Source organism: Dendroctonus ponderosae, unplaced genomic scaffold (genome assembly GCF_020466585.1).
Source record: "Dendroctonus ponderosae isolate FM_Combo_2020 unplaced genomic scaffold, Dpon_F_20191213v2 Dpon_F_20191213_1, whole genome shotgun sequence".
Taxonomy (NCBI): Eukaryota; Metazoa; Arthropoda; class Insecta; order Coleoptera; family Curculionidae; genus Dendroctonus; species Dendroctonus ponderosae.
In genome coordinates this window covers 11646797-11665714 of record NW_026017110.1, presented here as the reverse complement: position 1 = coordinate 11665714, position 18918 = coordinate 11646797, and the positions used below count along the sequence as shown (strand labels likewise).

General features: G+C 32.0%; 1 protein-coding gene across 4 annotated transcripts in view; it reads left to right on the top strand.

Moving 5' to 3' along the window:
- LOC109535451 (teneurin-a) overlaps window positions 1–18918 on the top strand; it is a 272613-nt gene that overhangs the window by 206436 nt on the left and 47259 nt on the right. For 3 of the 4 annotated variants that reach the window (XM_048661444.1, XM_048661445.1, XM_048661442.1), the window contains 2 exons: window positions 10356–10382; window positions 14138–14257. In XM_048661444.1, coding sequence (XP_048517401.1) covers window positions 10356–10382; window positions 14138–14257 — 147 coding nt within the window. The remainder of the gene's footprint in view (window positions 1–10355; window positions 10383–14137; window positions 14258–18918) is intronic. The other variant, XM_048661443.1, reaches the window with a different exon arrangement.

Below are 18918 nucleotides of genomic sequence, written 5' to 3'. Positions count from 1 at the left end.
ATTAAAGAGGGTTTTCTTTTTCCATAAGGTCGTCAGGTACAAATATGCTAACAATGTATTTGTATATAGAAACTGAAAAAAATTTGGCATGTTTACGTCCTAACATTATCCACCAAACAACTTTGTAGCTTAGCATCCAAGCTTAGGCTACAAAAGGTTCCATGTGTAGCTCGATAACCCTAGACAATAACGAAACATATTGGAAACTGTTGCTTCTAATAGCCGCAGCAATACGGTTCTAAAATGTCACCATTATATCAACCAAAACCAGACAAAAAACTATATTTTGTCACTCATAAAAATGGAATAATTAGTTTATTCCTGAATATTTTGATTTAGTTTGCTTTTGACGAAAAAAAAAATAAATAAATGGAAAAGTTCGAGTACGTATCTTTCAAATAAGTAATCAAATAAGGATAAGGGTTAGTTCAAGAATAAATCAAACTCGCTAACGACCTTGTCCGTTTTATATCTCGGACTTCGCACCCACCTTGGCCGAGATCTCTTTTTTAGGCCATGTAAGGAGTAATTTTTTATGAAACAAACTCGAGTCCCGGCAAGTCTGAATTAATTATGTATGTCGATAAACGCGACCTATTATAGCTATTGCCTACGTTTAACTTTTTAGGGCAAAAACACGAACGCAGCAGAAAGCTTGGGGAGCTAGCTTTGAACGCGATATATTTTTTATCAAAATATGGATTTGTATGCATTCTGGTAAAAAAATGTATGGCATTGTTTCGAAAATGTGGGTGTTTGTTTGAATTTTTCATAACATTTTGAAAAATATTAAACATATTTTATAAAATCTAATATCTCAAGTCTCAGTCAAAAACTCAGTAGACTGAGTTTAATAAAATCTTAATCTGTCCCTTTTCATAAATTTTGTCCAATAATTTAAAATAATTGACCTGAATAGGATTTATTAGAATTGCAATTTGTTGGAAACTTCCGAATAATTCTGTCCAGACTGCCATTTGATTTTCAATAATGGAAATGTGCATTATTCAATTGCAATGAATTATTTATTTTCATTTTTATTTAATTTAACTATTTATTATTATTTAACTGTTGAATTTCAACTAAAATGCCTGTCCTATAGACATTTTCCGTAGATTTACTTTTTATTATTTTTATTGTTTTCCGTTCCAAAACTCACACTAGAGTGATTCTTAAATAGGGTAAAATTTTAATCAAAATACTAATGTTTTCAAAATGTCAGAAAGAAATTATTTTTAACTGTGGCTTAAAGGTCGCAAAAACTACCAGAGTTAAGCAATGGTCACAAGAGCCTAACTCTGTTGATTTATTGGATTTTGTAGTTTAACAGTTTTTGTTTGCTAGTAAATCCCAGAAAATACAACTGAACATACATATTCATCAAGAATAAAGAATAATCTAATATGCTGCTTATAACTTGCTTAAAGATTAATTCAATATTTTGCTAATCTTTAAACCTGATGTTTTTTGCATTTGCAAAAAACTTATTTGCATTTGCTTTGTTTTGCATTTGCAAAAAACAAAAAATAAGTTGACCGAAAGTGACATTAGGAATTGAATACTTTCATTTTTTTAAACGTTTCAAATGTGAAAGCAGAGTTAAAGCCGTAAAGTTATTTAGATACGTTCTTGTGTCTTCAGATTTCCACGTATGTTTCACAGTATTCCGTTTCCCCCTTTATTTTGCAGTTGAAATTATGTATACGAAATATGCGTACTCTTTATAGGCGTTGACGAACTGAACCAAACTAGGTATCATTGAATAAGAATCAACAACACATAAACTGATATTGCATAAGTTTAAAAAAATGTTACTGACGCAGTTTTGGCTTTGAAAAAAGGACAGGAGTCAATATTTTATTCTGATATAGATATCCTATACACACCCTTTACATAACGACCTCTATCGTGTAATTGCTGTTGGACACCCACATCGAAGCTGGCTTCAACCGAGCTATTTCTTTTAATAGCCTTGAGGGGTAAATTGATGACACGAAATCAAATCCTGCTCAAGTAGTATATATACGAAACCGTCAAAAAATAACAAATTATTTCAGACACTTTAATTTCGCCTACATGAAAAATTCAGCTTGTTGGGATTCGTCCCGGAGAAATTGCCCTTGACTGGCCTATCTTCTCCCTTCTCTACCCCCATTTCACCTTCTATCCTCCCGAGACGCTACTTTAATTAAATAGGAAGTAAATTGGACTGCGAGTAGAGTAACTATAGGGATTCCCTACGTGAATTGGTTTGTGTCGTGTCTTTGGTAACTAACTAGCTTAGGACAGTCACTATCCTGAAACTAAATCGAACAGTTATTGGAGTTATAAAATACTCAGTTAGCTATTCGGCTAAACAACCAATTTGTTTTGGTCTAAAAACAACTCTGTTTTAGATATGTTAAGTGAGGAGTTAAATATTTTTGCGTTAACTTCATACTGCGGCGAGACATGATTTGTTGTATAAGTGGATATTGAAAAGTTTCTTTATGAATTAAATTATAACAGCAAGATTTTTTAGCAATGAATCTACCTAACTTTTTCAAGTAAATTACGAATCTGCAGAGTGTTCGAATATGTGCTATCAAGGCTCAAAAAACTGGGCCAAGCAATTGCTAGACGCCCTTTTGATAAACGATATACGTAAATTGGTGTAGTGCAAATTTTTTTGGTAAATCATTTTATCTAACAAAAAGTTATATCCGGATATTTTTTATATTATTTTTTTAGTTAGTCTTCACTCTATTAGTTCTTCACGAGAAAATGTTGAGAATCGCTTCAAAGCTAACTCGTATGATTGCAGTCTTACAAAATAAAGTAAATTTTCAGTGTTCGGCGTTAAAGAAAAACGATATATTTGTCAAAAAGCGACAGCAGGTCTACACAAATAGTCGCACAAATATTGAAATTCATTCGAGCATTCGTTCGAAAGACGCCAAGCTTGAATTGAAGTAATTTCACTTGTGTTTTATATTTCTTATGTTAAATAGTTAATATTATTTTTGTTCTGATTCGATCAATTAAAATTCAAAACCGAAATCTCAATTGTCACAATAATTACGATGCAATCAGATCCTTTGAATTAAAGCGTTAAGAAAATCGAACACTGCAATTGAAATGGAGTGAATTAATTTTTCTTCTTTAACCTAAATACACATCAGGAAAAATGTAGATTTTTGGACAAACAAGCGCAGTATATGAGACTTTGGAGTCAAGTGAAGCAAAAACTTCCAAAGTCTCTCAAGAAAGCAAAACACACAAAGTAGTAAAATGGTCCGCTAAAGTCAAATTTACATGCAAATTTCTAGTATTGAGCATTTCTAAATAAAGCATTTCCGACCAAAACCTAGAATTGGTTGATATTGGAGTTGGAAAACGATGAAAATTTCAACATCATCAAAGCCTCCAAAGCTTTCTGATGTAAGCAAGTATCATTTTCAGGATGAACCCAGCTAATGAGACCGAACAGGCTCAAAACAGATCCTGTGGGTGACTGAGATGAGCACATCTCCAATTCTGTACTTGCAAACATCAGATATTGGAGTTGCGCAAATTTCGCTGTAAATTACCCTAAGCGGGAAGAATTTATACACAACCAGTTAATCAAATGTAATTAAAAAATACGTTAGGTGCTTTTCATAATAATATTATAATATTGAGGAAGGTTGAAACAATATTTTTCATATTCTGCAAAATAGTGACTTTCAAATCATTCTAATCGCATTGGGGTGTTTGCAACTTGTTTTAAGCTCACTTGGGAAAAATTTCTTTAATTGTGTTAAAGTGTGTAAAAAATGTGTTAATCAGAAAAAAATATGTAACAAACATTCTGAGATTTTCACAAATAACTTAAATTTGCATGTAAGATAATTATTATGCCTACTAGTCAATTCGAATTTTTCTTTATGCATTTTGAGTGAATGAGTTTAATGTTTTCCAACTTACGCTAATAATTTTGTCCGCAACATCAGAATTAAATTAAGTAACTCGTATAAGGTATGGTATCAGTATAGTGACTGTTAAGTTCTTCTCTGATCACTTAATCTCGTTGTCCAAATGAACGGAGCTAACCTAATATAGAAATTTAAATATTTCAATTAAATTTCAGAAGGAACGCTTAATCTGCTTAATTTTTAATCATGGCTCTCAAAAGGACAATAAAATATAAAAATTGGGGGAAATTAAATTCGGGAACATCCGCACAGTTGCCTACTAATCCGTTTAAAAATTTAAAGTGGCGCCTCGGAAAATACCCGTGTGTCTCGTCTTTGAATCCCTTTGTGTGCGTTTTACCCTTTTTCAGTCCAACCTTGCCGAGCTGTCGCTCCGAATGAACCCTTTTTGCGATTAAAACGAATTTTTTTTATTCAAAAAGAAAAACCGTTTGTACTTAGTTTTTCGTTTAAATTTTTTAGTGCAGAAAATGAATGACTTTTGGATTGAGTCCTATTGGGTATTGGAAATTCAACCAATACATAACATTTGTTAAATATGCTTACAGTTAATACTTATTTTACCTTTTGTTATTTTAAGGTCGCGATATATTTTACAGGCGTTTTATCATTTTTATGGTTCTCACTATCTCAAATTCACAGCAGTAATTAAATAGTTTTAATTAATCAAATATCTCTAACCCAATGCAGAAATTCAAAAGCATTCATTTTCGGATTTAACACCATAAAATAAATACAATATGCAAACTATTAAAGTTGAAAGTTCCAAATCGACCACTTGATGGCCACTTGAAGTGGACCAAATACCTGAAGGTAAATCAGATCAAATATAGCACCGGAGCAGAAAGCCCCATCGAATAATAATATCTCATAAGGTGCGAAACTAAGCACCTTATGTGACTAGCGGTTGAAACTAAATCTGAGAACTAGAATAAGAATATTTTTGTTGCAATTTGGCTAATAACTAGCTTGAAACTAACCTGTAATAACGTATTAGGTATGTATCAAAAGACACACTGGTGGACACAAGTTGAGCATGCATTTTAACAAATTAATAGTTTTACAATTACAAGAGTTTATACCAATTTGAATACTACTAGCATTCATTGAAGGTAATCTTACTTGCTATAATATTATTAATACTAATTACTTCCTTAAAAGTAACCTTAAGAGAATTATGAAGTCAAACGTAATTCTACATGAATACAATAAGCGCTCCGCGGTGCCACCCTGTAAGTAGTTTTTCGATTAGCAAGTTTGTGCTATATTTTTATTTGCTGCTTTCTTTTAATGTAGATTAATTTTATTTAGTTACAGCGAAAGGAGTGTTCCACATTTCCATTCCCTCGATTGGCATAAATTTGATAATACTTATATTTGTTCCTAATTGTTGACCTAGTTTTTTTGTTATTTCGATTAATTATATTTCGACTATTAAACCCGGTTTAAAAACACTTTTGCATATTTACTCCATGAAATATAAGAACAAGGAGTTTCAGTAAATTGTATTACGTTGCTCTCTAGATGATTTCATACTTAGTGGAACAATCTACAAAGTCCATGATTTCAGAATACCGTTATCTGGTATTTCTGTATTGAATCGATTGATTAACTTTCTCTGAAAGAAGTGAAGAATTTATTCAAATGTTTGCTATTTGCTAACATTATGCATACATGTATATATTATGTATAGTTAAAAAATGTAAATGAATAGCTGTGATCAATGTTTTGAAAATTATTCGAACGACTACGAAGTTCTTTTTTAGTTAAGTCGCAAATCCGAGCTTGAAGTTATCAAAATCTTAAATCACCTGTAATTCGTTTTACCCGAATAAAGCAATATTTTCTCGACGATATTTTGATGTCTCCGTGACATGAACTGAATGTAAATTCGGGTACATCCTGATATAGATAAGATTTTTACCAAATTTCCACAACCCGCTTTGAATTTTGTGTTTTCATTGTTTGATCAATACGGAAGTTGGCGAGCCATTTACATTGCAATGAAGATATATTTTCATTTGAATGTCCCTATTTTCCTTGCCATTCACCCAAGCAAATTGGTTTACCCTGGGAAATATTCCATATAATTCAGATTGACTACGAATTGCCTTTTAAGACTGAAACTGGTAGGAGGAGTACTTAATAGAATTTGGGTGCACTTCCCGTCTAATCGCTCCATAAATATATTGTTTTTGTACATACTAAATTGGAAAAGAGTTACTTACTACGTGAAAGTTTCCCGTATTGTAAAATCGTAGGAAATAATACTTATTTTTTTGTTATATTCACTCTATCGTAATTTTTTGCTGTATTCTGTCTTTAAAATACAGTTAACTATGAGTTCCTGCTCGACAAGTAAATATAATTTTCATTACTTTAAAAAAAATTCATAACTGAATTGTTACTAAAGTACCTAGATTAATTGAAGTGAAAAATAGACTGAGTAGATAACATGGTAAATATATGCGACCGTCAAAATTGTTTTCTGTAAATTGACTAGTTTAGGAATTATACCTATATCTACCCTTTAAAAAGTAGAAGAATTAAAAGTAGATTTCAGAATTAAATTTGGCTCAATGTACCTATAAGTAAATATTGATGAATAACAAATGCAATCCAATTGTAAGGATAATCATATACAGGTCATGTACATTTGTTTATCCGTAAATGCAAGAGTGAAAACGATGTATCCAAATGCCAACAAAAGTTAAGCTCAAAACTTACCAATACTACGCATACAGCACCCTAGATGTGCGTGTAGTTGTAATAAACATATCTTTTATAATTTGTTGCAAATTTGGCAAACTTTGTGGGCCATTTTGGGCCAACATTCAATGGGCATTCATATGGTGTTGCGAAATACGCAAAAAATGCTAAATGACAAATTTCTTCAAAAAGCATCAAGGTATTTTCTCCCTGAATTCTTGGAGATCCTTGGAAAATTTTGTTAAAATATCTCTAAGCGTTTTGAAGAAATTTATCATTTGGCATTTTTTAAATTAAATTTCACACACCCTGTAAATCCGTATCAAAGAATTTTTTAGCTCATATTTATTTATAAATTTTTGCACGTAGAATAATGCCCCTTCTTCATGAAACACCTTGTATAGCTTTACAGCAACCATATATATTAATCATTTTTTACTGTTACATGGGGTTCTGCTTCTGCTACAACCCATAACTATAAATTTTAATTTGACTCTTTCATATTTTTCACTGCTGATGTAAATTAAATTTTATCTTCTTGACTGAAATGAATTGATAAAATTCCCACAGACTGCTACCGCTCTGTGATAAAGAACGGAAGAAACAACAAAACACAAACGTAGATCGATACGAACCGTGTATAATGTATAATATTGGATATGCGATGCTGTGGGGAGAATTCTGTTGTTGGTTTATATTAAATATACCAAATAGGGTAAATATTTGTATTGGCATTATTCGTCCCAAATGGAAATGCTTGAATCGTAATTACTAAATAGGCAAAACTAATATTGTAGATTTATGCCAAACGCAATAATATTATTGATAGATTTCATACTTTAGAGGCATTTAATTATATATTTCATATTTCACCAGGATGTAAAATCTTATTAATTCAAAATTCAGATTAATGGTTCATTAACGTACGGTTTTCGTGGTAATTTAAAGAATTATTAAATCATTCGCATTATGCGACTGAATAAATTATTTGGCTTTATAAATTTTCTTTCGGCTTAGCTTATTCAAATCTAATTAAACACCCTATTCCATTGTATGACGAAAACACAAAAACATAAAAAAAATTGAATCAATGGGTTTTCTACAATATCTGCTTGATTATGTGCTTCTCTGAATAAGTTGACGGATGTTCAGGCATCAAATATCTAACATCTTTCAACAAAATAATCTACAGATATGCATAATCATGCAAAGTTAATTTTTGATTATGTTCATTAAAATGTTTATTAGCACTCAAAATGAATGTATTAATTCGCAGCTCTTCGCTGAACCAATGGGCACAAATCTCCATTGCTTTTAAGATCCAAGTTTAAGTTTTTTCTAAGTATTAGTTTTTTACCGCACGTATCCTTTTGGTTAACTGAGCATTGTTAATGACTGAAATAAAGCACGGTTTTCGAAACTATAAGTATTTAAAACAGTATTATAGCATTTTTTAATACAAAACAATAATCAGCTAGCTGTAGATGAACTGAAAATTTAATTTGCTTTCTAAGTGGTTCATTTTAGCACTATGTATTTAAGCTGCGTTTCAGCATTTTAATAATTTAAAAAATACACGAATTTATAATTTAAAGAAAAATAAACTTATATTAATATCTAATTTACGTTTACGAGTGTATATAAATTTTATTTTTTAAGTATTACATTTACACTGTTTATGACGACTTTTTCTACTTATCTCTAATAAGTATTGTTCATATAGGTAAAATTTTTGGGAAATGTAATAGTGTGGAAATTTAATAGTGGATGGATAGTCCTAAAGAGGAATAAAGAATAAGTCTTTCTATATATTTTTTTATTCTGATAGGTGGCAATATTTTCAAAATTAGATCAATTACTACAACGTAAATGATATATTCGCATGGCCTAAATAAATCGTAAGACATTCACTTAGGAAATCTTAGAGCCACTAAAATAACTTTATGTCGGAATATTCATGGAGGAATACAAGTTTGGTTTAAACAAGTGGCGTTTCTTACAGTGATACTGTGTCAAAGGTCCCTTTGTTGAAAAATAATAAAATTTACGTCTAATTGAAAAATAAATCCAATTTAAAAGCACAGCCAATGGCTGTTCTAATAATTCTAGCTGTTCTAATAAAAATATTGACGAGTAAGAATTTTTAAGTTGTAAGTATTTTATTTCTATTTCTATATTTGCCAAATTATGAACATTTTACAAGATCGCAAGGTTTTATAGTAACGAAAACGTGTTTATTTTCGTCATTCAGCAGTCGAGAAGTTTCCAATATAAGATTCTGATCAGAGACATTTTTAATACTAACACCATTATCAAATATAAAAAAATACAAATATTTTCTTCTTCCTGAGTACTGTAACTATTGACCAGCGTGGATCAGTGCTTATAAAAACTAGATAGATTTTTATTAAGTTATCCTTAAAATAATAAAGTAATTAGCATAACATAATAAAGAAATCCCATTGCGTTCCTAAACGCAAGTTAACAGCCTCATACTCCGTCAAGCGAAATCATTTTTGAAATGACAGAAAAAGTAATTAATAAAGAGTTTTTTGCGTTGTTATCAGAGTTATACGAATTTTTGTTTACGTTTATGATAACAGCGCCTAGATTTAAAACTGCACAGAACTTAATATGTTTTAAGTTTATCGTAAATTAAAGACGTTTTGTCGGCTGAAAATAACCACGTACTATGAAAAAATTGCCACACAGCGCATATCATAATTTTCGAAAATAATAATGCCATTTTTGTCGGTCGTAGGGACAAAAATTTTTATTATTCCCTGAGTTCTCATTCACTTGCAAGTACTCCGCGCGCAGGTTTTTAACCAGGTCAGCTAAGTTTGGGTAAAGTTTCACCAGAAAAATATATTTATTTGCTAGTGTTTTTAAACCGGACGTATTTACGCGTCAATAAAACTACATATAGTGGCAACATCCAACGAAAAATCCCTATGTATTTAACGTAGACCGAACCTATATTTGCTAACTTGTGTCTGTCATTTGTCTGTAGTATAATAGTTTTGTTTTAATTTTGAGTTTTTGTTTAATTGTGTGTCCGTCATATTGTCCTGTCATTAAATCGGTTGACTGAACGAACAAGTGAGCGTGCGCTAAATGACTTGAAACTGAACGTAATTTCAAATGTCAAGTAATTCTATACCGTATTTAGGTATTAAAATGTCAAACCTGGATTATAATTTGATAAAATGTACCTAAAAATCTAGATTACCTAAAACTGATTAGCATCAAGAGTAAGTTGTTTTTATCGAGATTCTTAGCTTGACAATTGAAATGCTAATGTAATACATATGCGATATGCAAGTTTTATGTTCTGCAAGATATCGATACAATATTTTCCCAATAGGACACATATCCGATGATACCCCATATTGAAAGCAAATCTGCCATTAATTCACTGTAAATTGTTAATTGTATTTTTGTTGCTCAAAATTCGAAATAAACCACGAGATGCCAAGGCAAACCCGCTTTATCTTCCGAAAGATTTATTTCTAACTTACCTTCGAAAGTTAGCAACTAAATGATTCAGGGACTCAATTTTCGATATTCTAGTTCTAAACAGCTAATTTTTTTTCCTGAAATAAAACATTCATATCAAGCATATGGTATTACTGGAGTGATTAGTAACTGTCCTGTCTCTTGTGTTCTCTGTGTCGCTGCTGCAACCTGTAGCGAGTTCTGGAACTCCTTTACACCGCGGTAAGTCGCAGCATACTCGCATATTCGTTCTCTGTCTGTTTGTCTGTTTATCTATGTACTGCCTGTTACATACATCAGATTTACATGGAAGGTCTAGCCTGATCAGACACGCATCTTCAAGTTCATTGGCTATACCAAGGTCGCTTTCATGATCCTTAAGCATCCAGAAGGCTGGATTTTCCTTCAGGTTGTCCTGTTTTCAGTTTTGTATGTGCATCGCTAATTTAATTTTCATTCAACGTCATTATTTGATTTTCCGAGCTTTAACTTGGAATAGTCACCACAAAACGAATATTTTCATGACTTACTTCGCTACCATTTTTAAAACTGATCGGTAACGGTTGAAGTTTTCTTCACAATTAGATGGTTAAAACTTAAAAATACGAGTCAATAGCCGATCACGGCTATTAAGAAATATAACTTTTCAGTTCGATGTTTCACTTGGTCTTTCGTCCAGGTTTAACTATATCCCAACCTGTCTTGATTTAGAACCTCAAACTGGTTCAAATTATTTATGCAGCCCCAAACAAGTCTACAATCCGCATACCGTCTAAAGAATGCCGAAATCATTCAATAATTATTTATAGAAAACTTCCGAAAACTGGGACTGATAGATCGAACTTTCTATGTAAACGTACATTTCATATTGACACAACATTACAACTTTCTGCACTCGAATATCGAGAATTTCTATTAAGATCAAATTTGTTTTGATAAGTTCAGTTTTTTAAATGAACCTTTCAATATTATTCCTGATCCAACATGCAAAACTGAAAACGATGCGACACTTCATACGACCCCACATTTCTGTTTGTTCGTCAGGAATTTTATGTATTGTTCTTTGTGTGTTATACGTTCATGCTTCTTCTGGTATGTCATTTATTTATTTTTCTTGCCGTGGGTATTACGAGACACTTATTTTTCATCAAATCATAGTTCAAACTCTTTTGAACTTAAAACACTTTCATAATTGAGCCGTGCGGTTTGAAAATACGTGTTTCATAATAATCGATCTGCAAGAAGTCTATTCCTTTGCAATGTAACAGTATGCTCTGTCGCTGCGCCATATGTATATTTCTTCATAACTCATTTATAGCATTAATATGCAAACTAAGTCACTAATACCGTGAAAGAAAAACTACTAGTGTTTCCAAAGCGAACGCGGAGTCACCATTGAAACACCGTAACGTTTTCTTTCAACAGCGTAAAATCACATTGTAACAATTGCAGAGATTTGTATCTACCTAGATGTCTGCTCAACATGAAGTTAATATGTTTTCCAAATTTTCATAATTAGAAAAAAAGCCTCATATTCGCAAGAAAGGTAAGAAAGAAGGAAACTGCCCGTAGAAACGAATCCAAGCTAAAATTTGATGAGGAATTTTACATAACATACATTATTAAGAAGAAACCATTTACCCTTTAAATACTTACTTTTTTTTATTCTCACTATATGTTTCTGTGTAGACATGAACCAATTAAGTGCTGTGCCATTAACACACAACGTTATTTTCAATTAAAAAATCAGCATCATCCATGTGAATCGTTCGTTGTTTCCTGCGAGTTTTACGAAAAAGTCCAATCATAAAAAGAAATCAGTCAATGTTGAACTTTATAAAAGTTTATCGACAAAACTATCACGAACACACATAGGAAAAACGAGCTGAGACGGATTAAGTGTAATAGTGATGGATTTTGTAACAGTTTAAGCATCAAGTTGTCAAAAGTTTCAATATGAGGTAAAATGGCTCAGTAGTAAACTCAATAAATGAAAATTGGTTTATTTTTCTATTCAGATCCAGAAGTCAATAACTGCGAAATATCTCAGATGCACTGGGAATATCCGAAAGTTAACAAAACAGAAGATTTGATTCGTATTTCGTTATTTATTAAGTCGATGTTACTTTTTCAACAGTACTATCAAATTTTAGCTTGTTTGGCGCAGTCAGTAGTAACACGATCTATAAAGAAATAAAACAAATAAAACATTAAACACATTTTTATTATTTGACGGCTCAAACCGACTTCCTACCCTTGTCTACGTGTCAACTCATTCCTTAGGGTCAGCTGTATAAAGCGTAAGAAGTATTTTTTCTGGCGGTTAACATTCTGCGGATAAAACCCGCGTTTAATTACCTCAGAGAACTGAACTGAGAAATTGAAGTTCTTGTTATGCTTTAACCAGATGCTCTATACACATTAACCCATGACCTCTGTAAAACCCTATATCCTTTATCGCACCTCTTATAATTAATTTTCCCAAAGGGACCCTTATTCTGCATCGTTGCATTTTGTCCAATATTCACATACACACTGTTAAAGTTTAACTGCTGTGTCACTATCATAATGAGTATTTATAAGGCGTGTAGGCGTGCCAACCAATTAGGGATTGCACTGTGTGATACATTAATTATGCACTTCCCCTTTGGGTAATGATTTCTAACACCGCTCTTTAATATGAGACTGAGAACATGAGTAAGTATCCAATGGCCGTAAACAAGGCATAAGTGAATTGCGTGTCTAAAGTACACACTTTACTATACAGGAAATGATAACGAGTATATGCAAGCCGCCAACCAATGGTTGGTGTTAAAGTTATATTAATGCTACAAATCTAAAATGGAGTATTTCAGATGCAACGTAGATACACTGTTTAATTTTACCAAGGTTCCGGCAAGATGATTTCGAAGCGAAAATTGTTTATACCTGAGTTACCTTTCTTCTAAAGTTTTAAAATATATTTTAATGCCCTTGCCGAGATGACACGATAATTTATAAAAATCTTCAATTATCCCTTTGCAGGCAGTTTCAGTTGTTCATATTGAATGCTTATATTATTCTATTCTTAATGCTTTTGAATACATCCTTGCCATCATATACGCCGTCCGATTTTCTCTATCTATTTAGCCGCACAAGAGAGATATCTGGTAAGTAAAAACTAATCCAATTGAACTTAAAATTATTTAAACCTTCCAAAAACAAATATACTTAATGTTTAAAATATAGCTTATAAATATTCATTATGATCATAGTGACTAAGCGAACAAACTCCCCACGTCAAAAGTTGACCAGTTCACATTCCCTGTTTTTGTAATATAGACATCTTTGCTCATTTAGTCAGTAATAAAGGATTGCCTGAGTAACTTTGTTGTAATAATGTAAAATTTGCATAGGAAATGTGAAATCGTACGAGCAAAAAAGCTATCGGCACTAATATTGTTTCCGGCATGATTCTATATTATTTTTTACATTATTACGGCTCCATACCGCTTACATATTATACAGTGCTTAACATATATTGCTACAAGTTCTGCATGAACTCTTCCATTTCATTCAAAAATTCCATTTCTTTGGATTTTCTGTCTAACTGAATTGTTTATTGGAAGCCACCCTCATATGCCCTTTGTTTTGCTATTTTAACTGTGTAAGTTTCGATGTGGAGTATTATATCACATTGAAACAATTTGACAATAAAACTGATAATCTAAGTGTAATTATTTTCTATTATTTTTATCAGATTTTAAATGTTCCTCTATCTAATAAAATTTGGTTATTTCTAGGAAGAAAGCTTCAATAACTATTAATGTGTGTAATATATTAAATTGATTATAATTGCAAAACAATAATAAAATTTAAATGGCTTGATGGCGGATTCCAAAATTCAGATTTGTTGATTACAAATGATGGTATATTTTATTTTGGTATACTTAATTTTAATCAAAATACTTAACTGATTGTTCGTTTTCATAATATAGTCGAGTAGCAGTGATGAGAGGACAAGTGGTGTCTCCTCAGGGCCTGGGCATTGTTGGAATTCGAGTATCCGTAGACCGAGAATCCAAGTTTGGATTCACTTTGACGAGGAATGGAGGATGGTAAGTTTATTTTACTCTCTACTTATAAAACGGCCGTGAAAGAAATTGAAAAGTTAACAAACAAAAAATCTAGAATAAAATTGGGAGATTACCTTTCATTTTAATGGATTACTGCGGCTCATTGGAAAGATGCTAAAAACATATTATATATTTTTTGAATTTCAAATCATATCAAAAAACAAAACATGCTTTGTCATTGCACCTTTTAGAGCTCTAAAACATGATCGATGAAAATGTATTACAACGCTTCGTCTCTTTAAAACCATTATTAACGTTTGTTGTTCATGTGGACCGAAAAAAGGGTACATACCGGATTAGGAAGCACTTTTAATAGCGAGGTCAACGATGTGCCAGTATTATTTGTTTCGGTTCTTGCGTGAAAAAATGCAGTTTTTTATAAATTATACCCATCTTTACTAGTAAACGGTAACAACATTTCACTTATCAGTTCTAACATACGTCAATTAGTATTTACAAAAAAATATTTAAGAAAAATTTTTGAATATTGGGACCTTTCATTTGCCACCACATTTTAACCGCAGACCGTTACCTTAACTTATTGAAAAATCAATTATAAGGAGGTTTAGATATTCTGCCACTAGAAAAGGTACAAAATTGCCGGTTTTGACAAAATTGACTAAGAATTGTGAGCGCTTTCTGTTTAAGTTGGTAAGAAAATTGAGTGATTTAATAATTTTCAATATCTGACATTGTATTTAGAAAGCCAGTTATCGTGTATCTTGTAGTTTCTTACTTTCTTCAACATATCATGGAAATGAAAAACAATGACTTCATAAACACTAGTTGGTACTGTGCAATAAAAAATCAATGAAAAACATTCAGATTTATGAATCTTTAAATTAGATAAGAAAATTCATTGAGCGAATCATTCATTTATTTTTGAAATTGTTAAATTGATTTGAAAATTTAAGCTCACTTAAATAACATTTAGAATTTTAAAAGCAAATGATTATGAACGGAATGAAGCCCGTATGATTAACCAAACTTTAATTCGCAATAAAAAATCAAACAGAAGTAGAATGTTTTGCACTGGTTCAATCATTGTTTAACTGCAACTTTTACTCATAACTCTATCAATAAACCAAGTATTCGAGGGGCAGGTTGCTTATCCAAACACAGCCAGACTATTGATTTTCTATATAGTTGTTGAATAAGTTTTAATGAAGTTGTCGTTAAAATTTTCGAAAAAATTCAGTTATTTGAACAAGTGTATGTTTTCTGGTAAACTCTCTCGAGTTTACGCGAGTTTTGCCTGTTTGAAAGTAGACAGTTATGTTATTGGAATTTAATGTATCCAGAAAACAGCTATGTGCGTTCAAAAGTTTATCATTGAGTGTTGAACACATTTTGTATATGGCGAGGTTATCATGGTTATATGAATTTCAAAAGGTTTGCAGTATCCAGCCACAAATTGTTTTCTGCAACTAACTGAAAGTGTTTTTATCGCATTTTTTCTAAATCGTAATCATCAATTGTGAGATCCCGACTATTTTACTTAATTTCACTAGCAAAGAGTTTTTTATTATCGAACGTTTTTTAAATGTTTTTGGCTTAATATTTTTATATCAAATAATTCTCTCTGCAGGGTGATTCAAAATTGGCGTCATTGCTCTTAAGGGTTTATAGGAGGGGCGCATTTGAAGAATACGAGAAAAAAATTCAAAACATTTTGTCCGAAAATGTCGAAAATTGCCGAAAAAGATTTGAACAGAACAATTGAATTTCAACTTTGTTAAAAAGCGTTATTTTGAAATGCCTCATGTTTGATTGTTGGTAGCTTATTAATATACTTCGCATAACATTCGAACAGAAAAGTTTTACTTTATCTTTACTCCAAATTACGAAAATGTTTAAAAAGTACTCTTCTGCAATTTTTTGATGAAAAGTTAAAGACGTAATGATGTTATGGTCATTATCAGGAAGGTACAGGTACAAAGCTTTTGCCTAGAATAAAAAGCATTTGTCAAATTGTGACTTACTTTGAAGCTTCTTTCGCAAAATATAGGCCAACATCAAATTAGCGGATATGCTATTAGTTATATGGGAATGCCCCAGTAACACAGCAGAAGCTGTAAGGACGCTAAAGACACTGAACGATTGGCTTCAGGAACTGACGCGATACTGGACGATCGTGAGATGCTCAAACGGAACAGGCATATGGAGATAATTGCAGCAGATCCTTCCCTGAGATCGGAACCTTTCACAACAACTGATACTTTTCCAGGTACCGGATAATTATCTCGATAACTCCCTCGAGGAAGTGCTAAATTCCTGCCTTGTAAGTAAAATACACGGGACACAACGACCCATTAAATATCTGGTTTACTCAACACCGGTACAAATTGAGCACGAGTTAACTAACTGAATACAAGAAGCAAGCTACTAAAAATGTGACAGCAGACTGCTGCCAAAGGTGCACAATAAAGTGATCTGATACGGGCACGCACAATTATGTTGGGAGTTAAACGGGCTCAACTTCGAACACCTCATGTGATTTAACAACTTAATTATATTTTATTTGTTGTTAAAAATGTGTGGCTCTGTTCGAATTCTTTTGTTGACATCTGTGGCGGCTTCAGGCACGTTTTACCGCAAAAAGGTTGGCAGCACTGACGGCAAAGTGACACCGTCATCTTAACATCAAAATATTCAATGCCACTTTTACTTTCTCTGTTTTATGTCTACTCATGGTTACGCCAGTTTGTGATAATTAAGAAGCAACAGGCATTTACGTAATGCTAATTAGGCAGGTTGCCTTGAAAAACGTTGCTATTCTTCTGATCTTGCTTTTTGCAAATATCTCAGTTTTTAATAACAAATATTTTTACTATATTTTCTGTACTTCTGAAACACCCCCAGACAACATCTCCACAGAAATAACGCCATTTTTGAATCACCCTGTATATACATGTTTATTTTTATGTAAGGGTTTCAGCTTACTGAGACAAATTATGCTGCTCAGCAATTAAAATATTCCTACGCCTCTGTTACATCTAATTTAATTTTCTTTCACCCGAAAGCTGGATTTACTTTTAGTTTGATCCTTTGCCGTCTTGTTTATACAAAGAAAGTAAGCAAATCTACGGTTTCAAATGATAAAGTAAACGTCGGAGGGTTCCAGTCTTTTATTTAACGAAGTATTTGTCGTATTTTATAGCTTTCTTTTACTTTGCCGTGCTTCACAGTAGAGTAATTTTATCTCATTAAAATAAAACCCAAAACGGAGCCTGATGTCGGAACTTTGACAAGGCCGACGGGAATCTGATTCATTGTAGAATAAGGGCTGTCTATTGTAATAGGATTTGCGTTTCGTTTTAAATGATGAAATCATCTTGCCCAATTTTGTTCCACTTTACACTAATTTTGCTTTCGGCTATAAATACTTTTGTTAGAAAATAGTTTTTCAGACTGCTGTGCCCCGATCAAGTTCTAAAATTTTATATGGCTTTAAACACACTTAAGTGTTCTAAAGTATTTTAATTAGATTCTAAAATGTTTAGTTTTGCGCTACAATTGTCTGTTTTGTCGATATTATGACGTCTGATTAATTAGAAAGCAAATATTTATGTTTAATTTGCTCTGATGTGTAAGACAAAAACCTTAAAATTATAAAGAAATTAGAGCGATCTTTGATGTGGTTCTGCTGTTTTCAGTCTTCCAGCCAGTCGGGTTAAATTTCAATTAAGAAATCTCCCTTTCGTCAGAAATTCGCATTGTTTCGGTTTACTTATGTTGGATAAACCACTGCTTTTATGTAATTGGTTTGTACTCGTATGTCTAGATCAGCGTTGCTCAGTGCAGACGCGAAACTTGAAACTATGAAATGTTTAATGTTTTCATTGGAAATAGGCCTAGTGATTTTAAAAATGTGAAACAATTATTTCAGTTATAATAAATTGAACTGGGTGGGTTATACACAGAACAAGTGTTTTTTTTTTTAATTTTACTAGTAAACTAACCAAAGGTTGTTGATACTAATTTGATCAAATTACGCTCTATTTGTTAAAAATCAAATTTTACAAAGCTGAAGGAAATAAATTCTGCCAATTATATAATTTTTGACATAACGATTTAAATGGCACTTTGATAATTTACTGTTTGAATATTAATAAATAAAATATATGTAAGTTCATTAAAGCAAAATTAAAAAAACAGAAGCTGCAAAATTAAAAATAATTTAATTCACTTAAATGAATCAAATTATTAATATTCTACAGATTGTTGCATTGTGCAGAAAGTATGTCAACTTGATGCTGCAATATCAGATTTTCAACGAATAATAATGCATTTATTACACACAAGTGCTTACAGGAAAAAGGAACTAAAGTAAATATGGGAGTGGCTTGTCGGTTAAATCGTTTTTTTAATATGATAGGACATGTCAAGTGCTAATCTTTCAACCACAAAATGTCTTTTTATGATTGTTTGTGCTGTTTTAGTAATGCTTCCATTAACAGTATTAGCTTCTGATGTTATTTGCTAAAACCATATTTTATTATGTGGCCCCACAATATTAATAGAATCATGACACATCAGGATATCTTGGGGGTCCAGGGATGTTGTTCTGCTCCACCGATTATACGTCTATCAAACTGTTGAATTAAGAATTGTTTCACGCCTAAAGCAAGATGAGCTGAGGT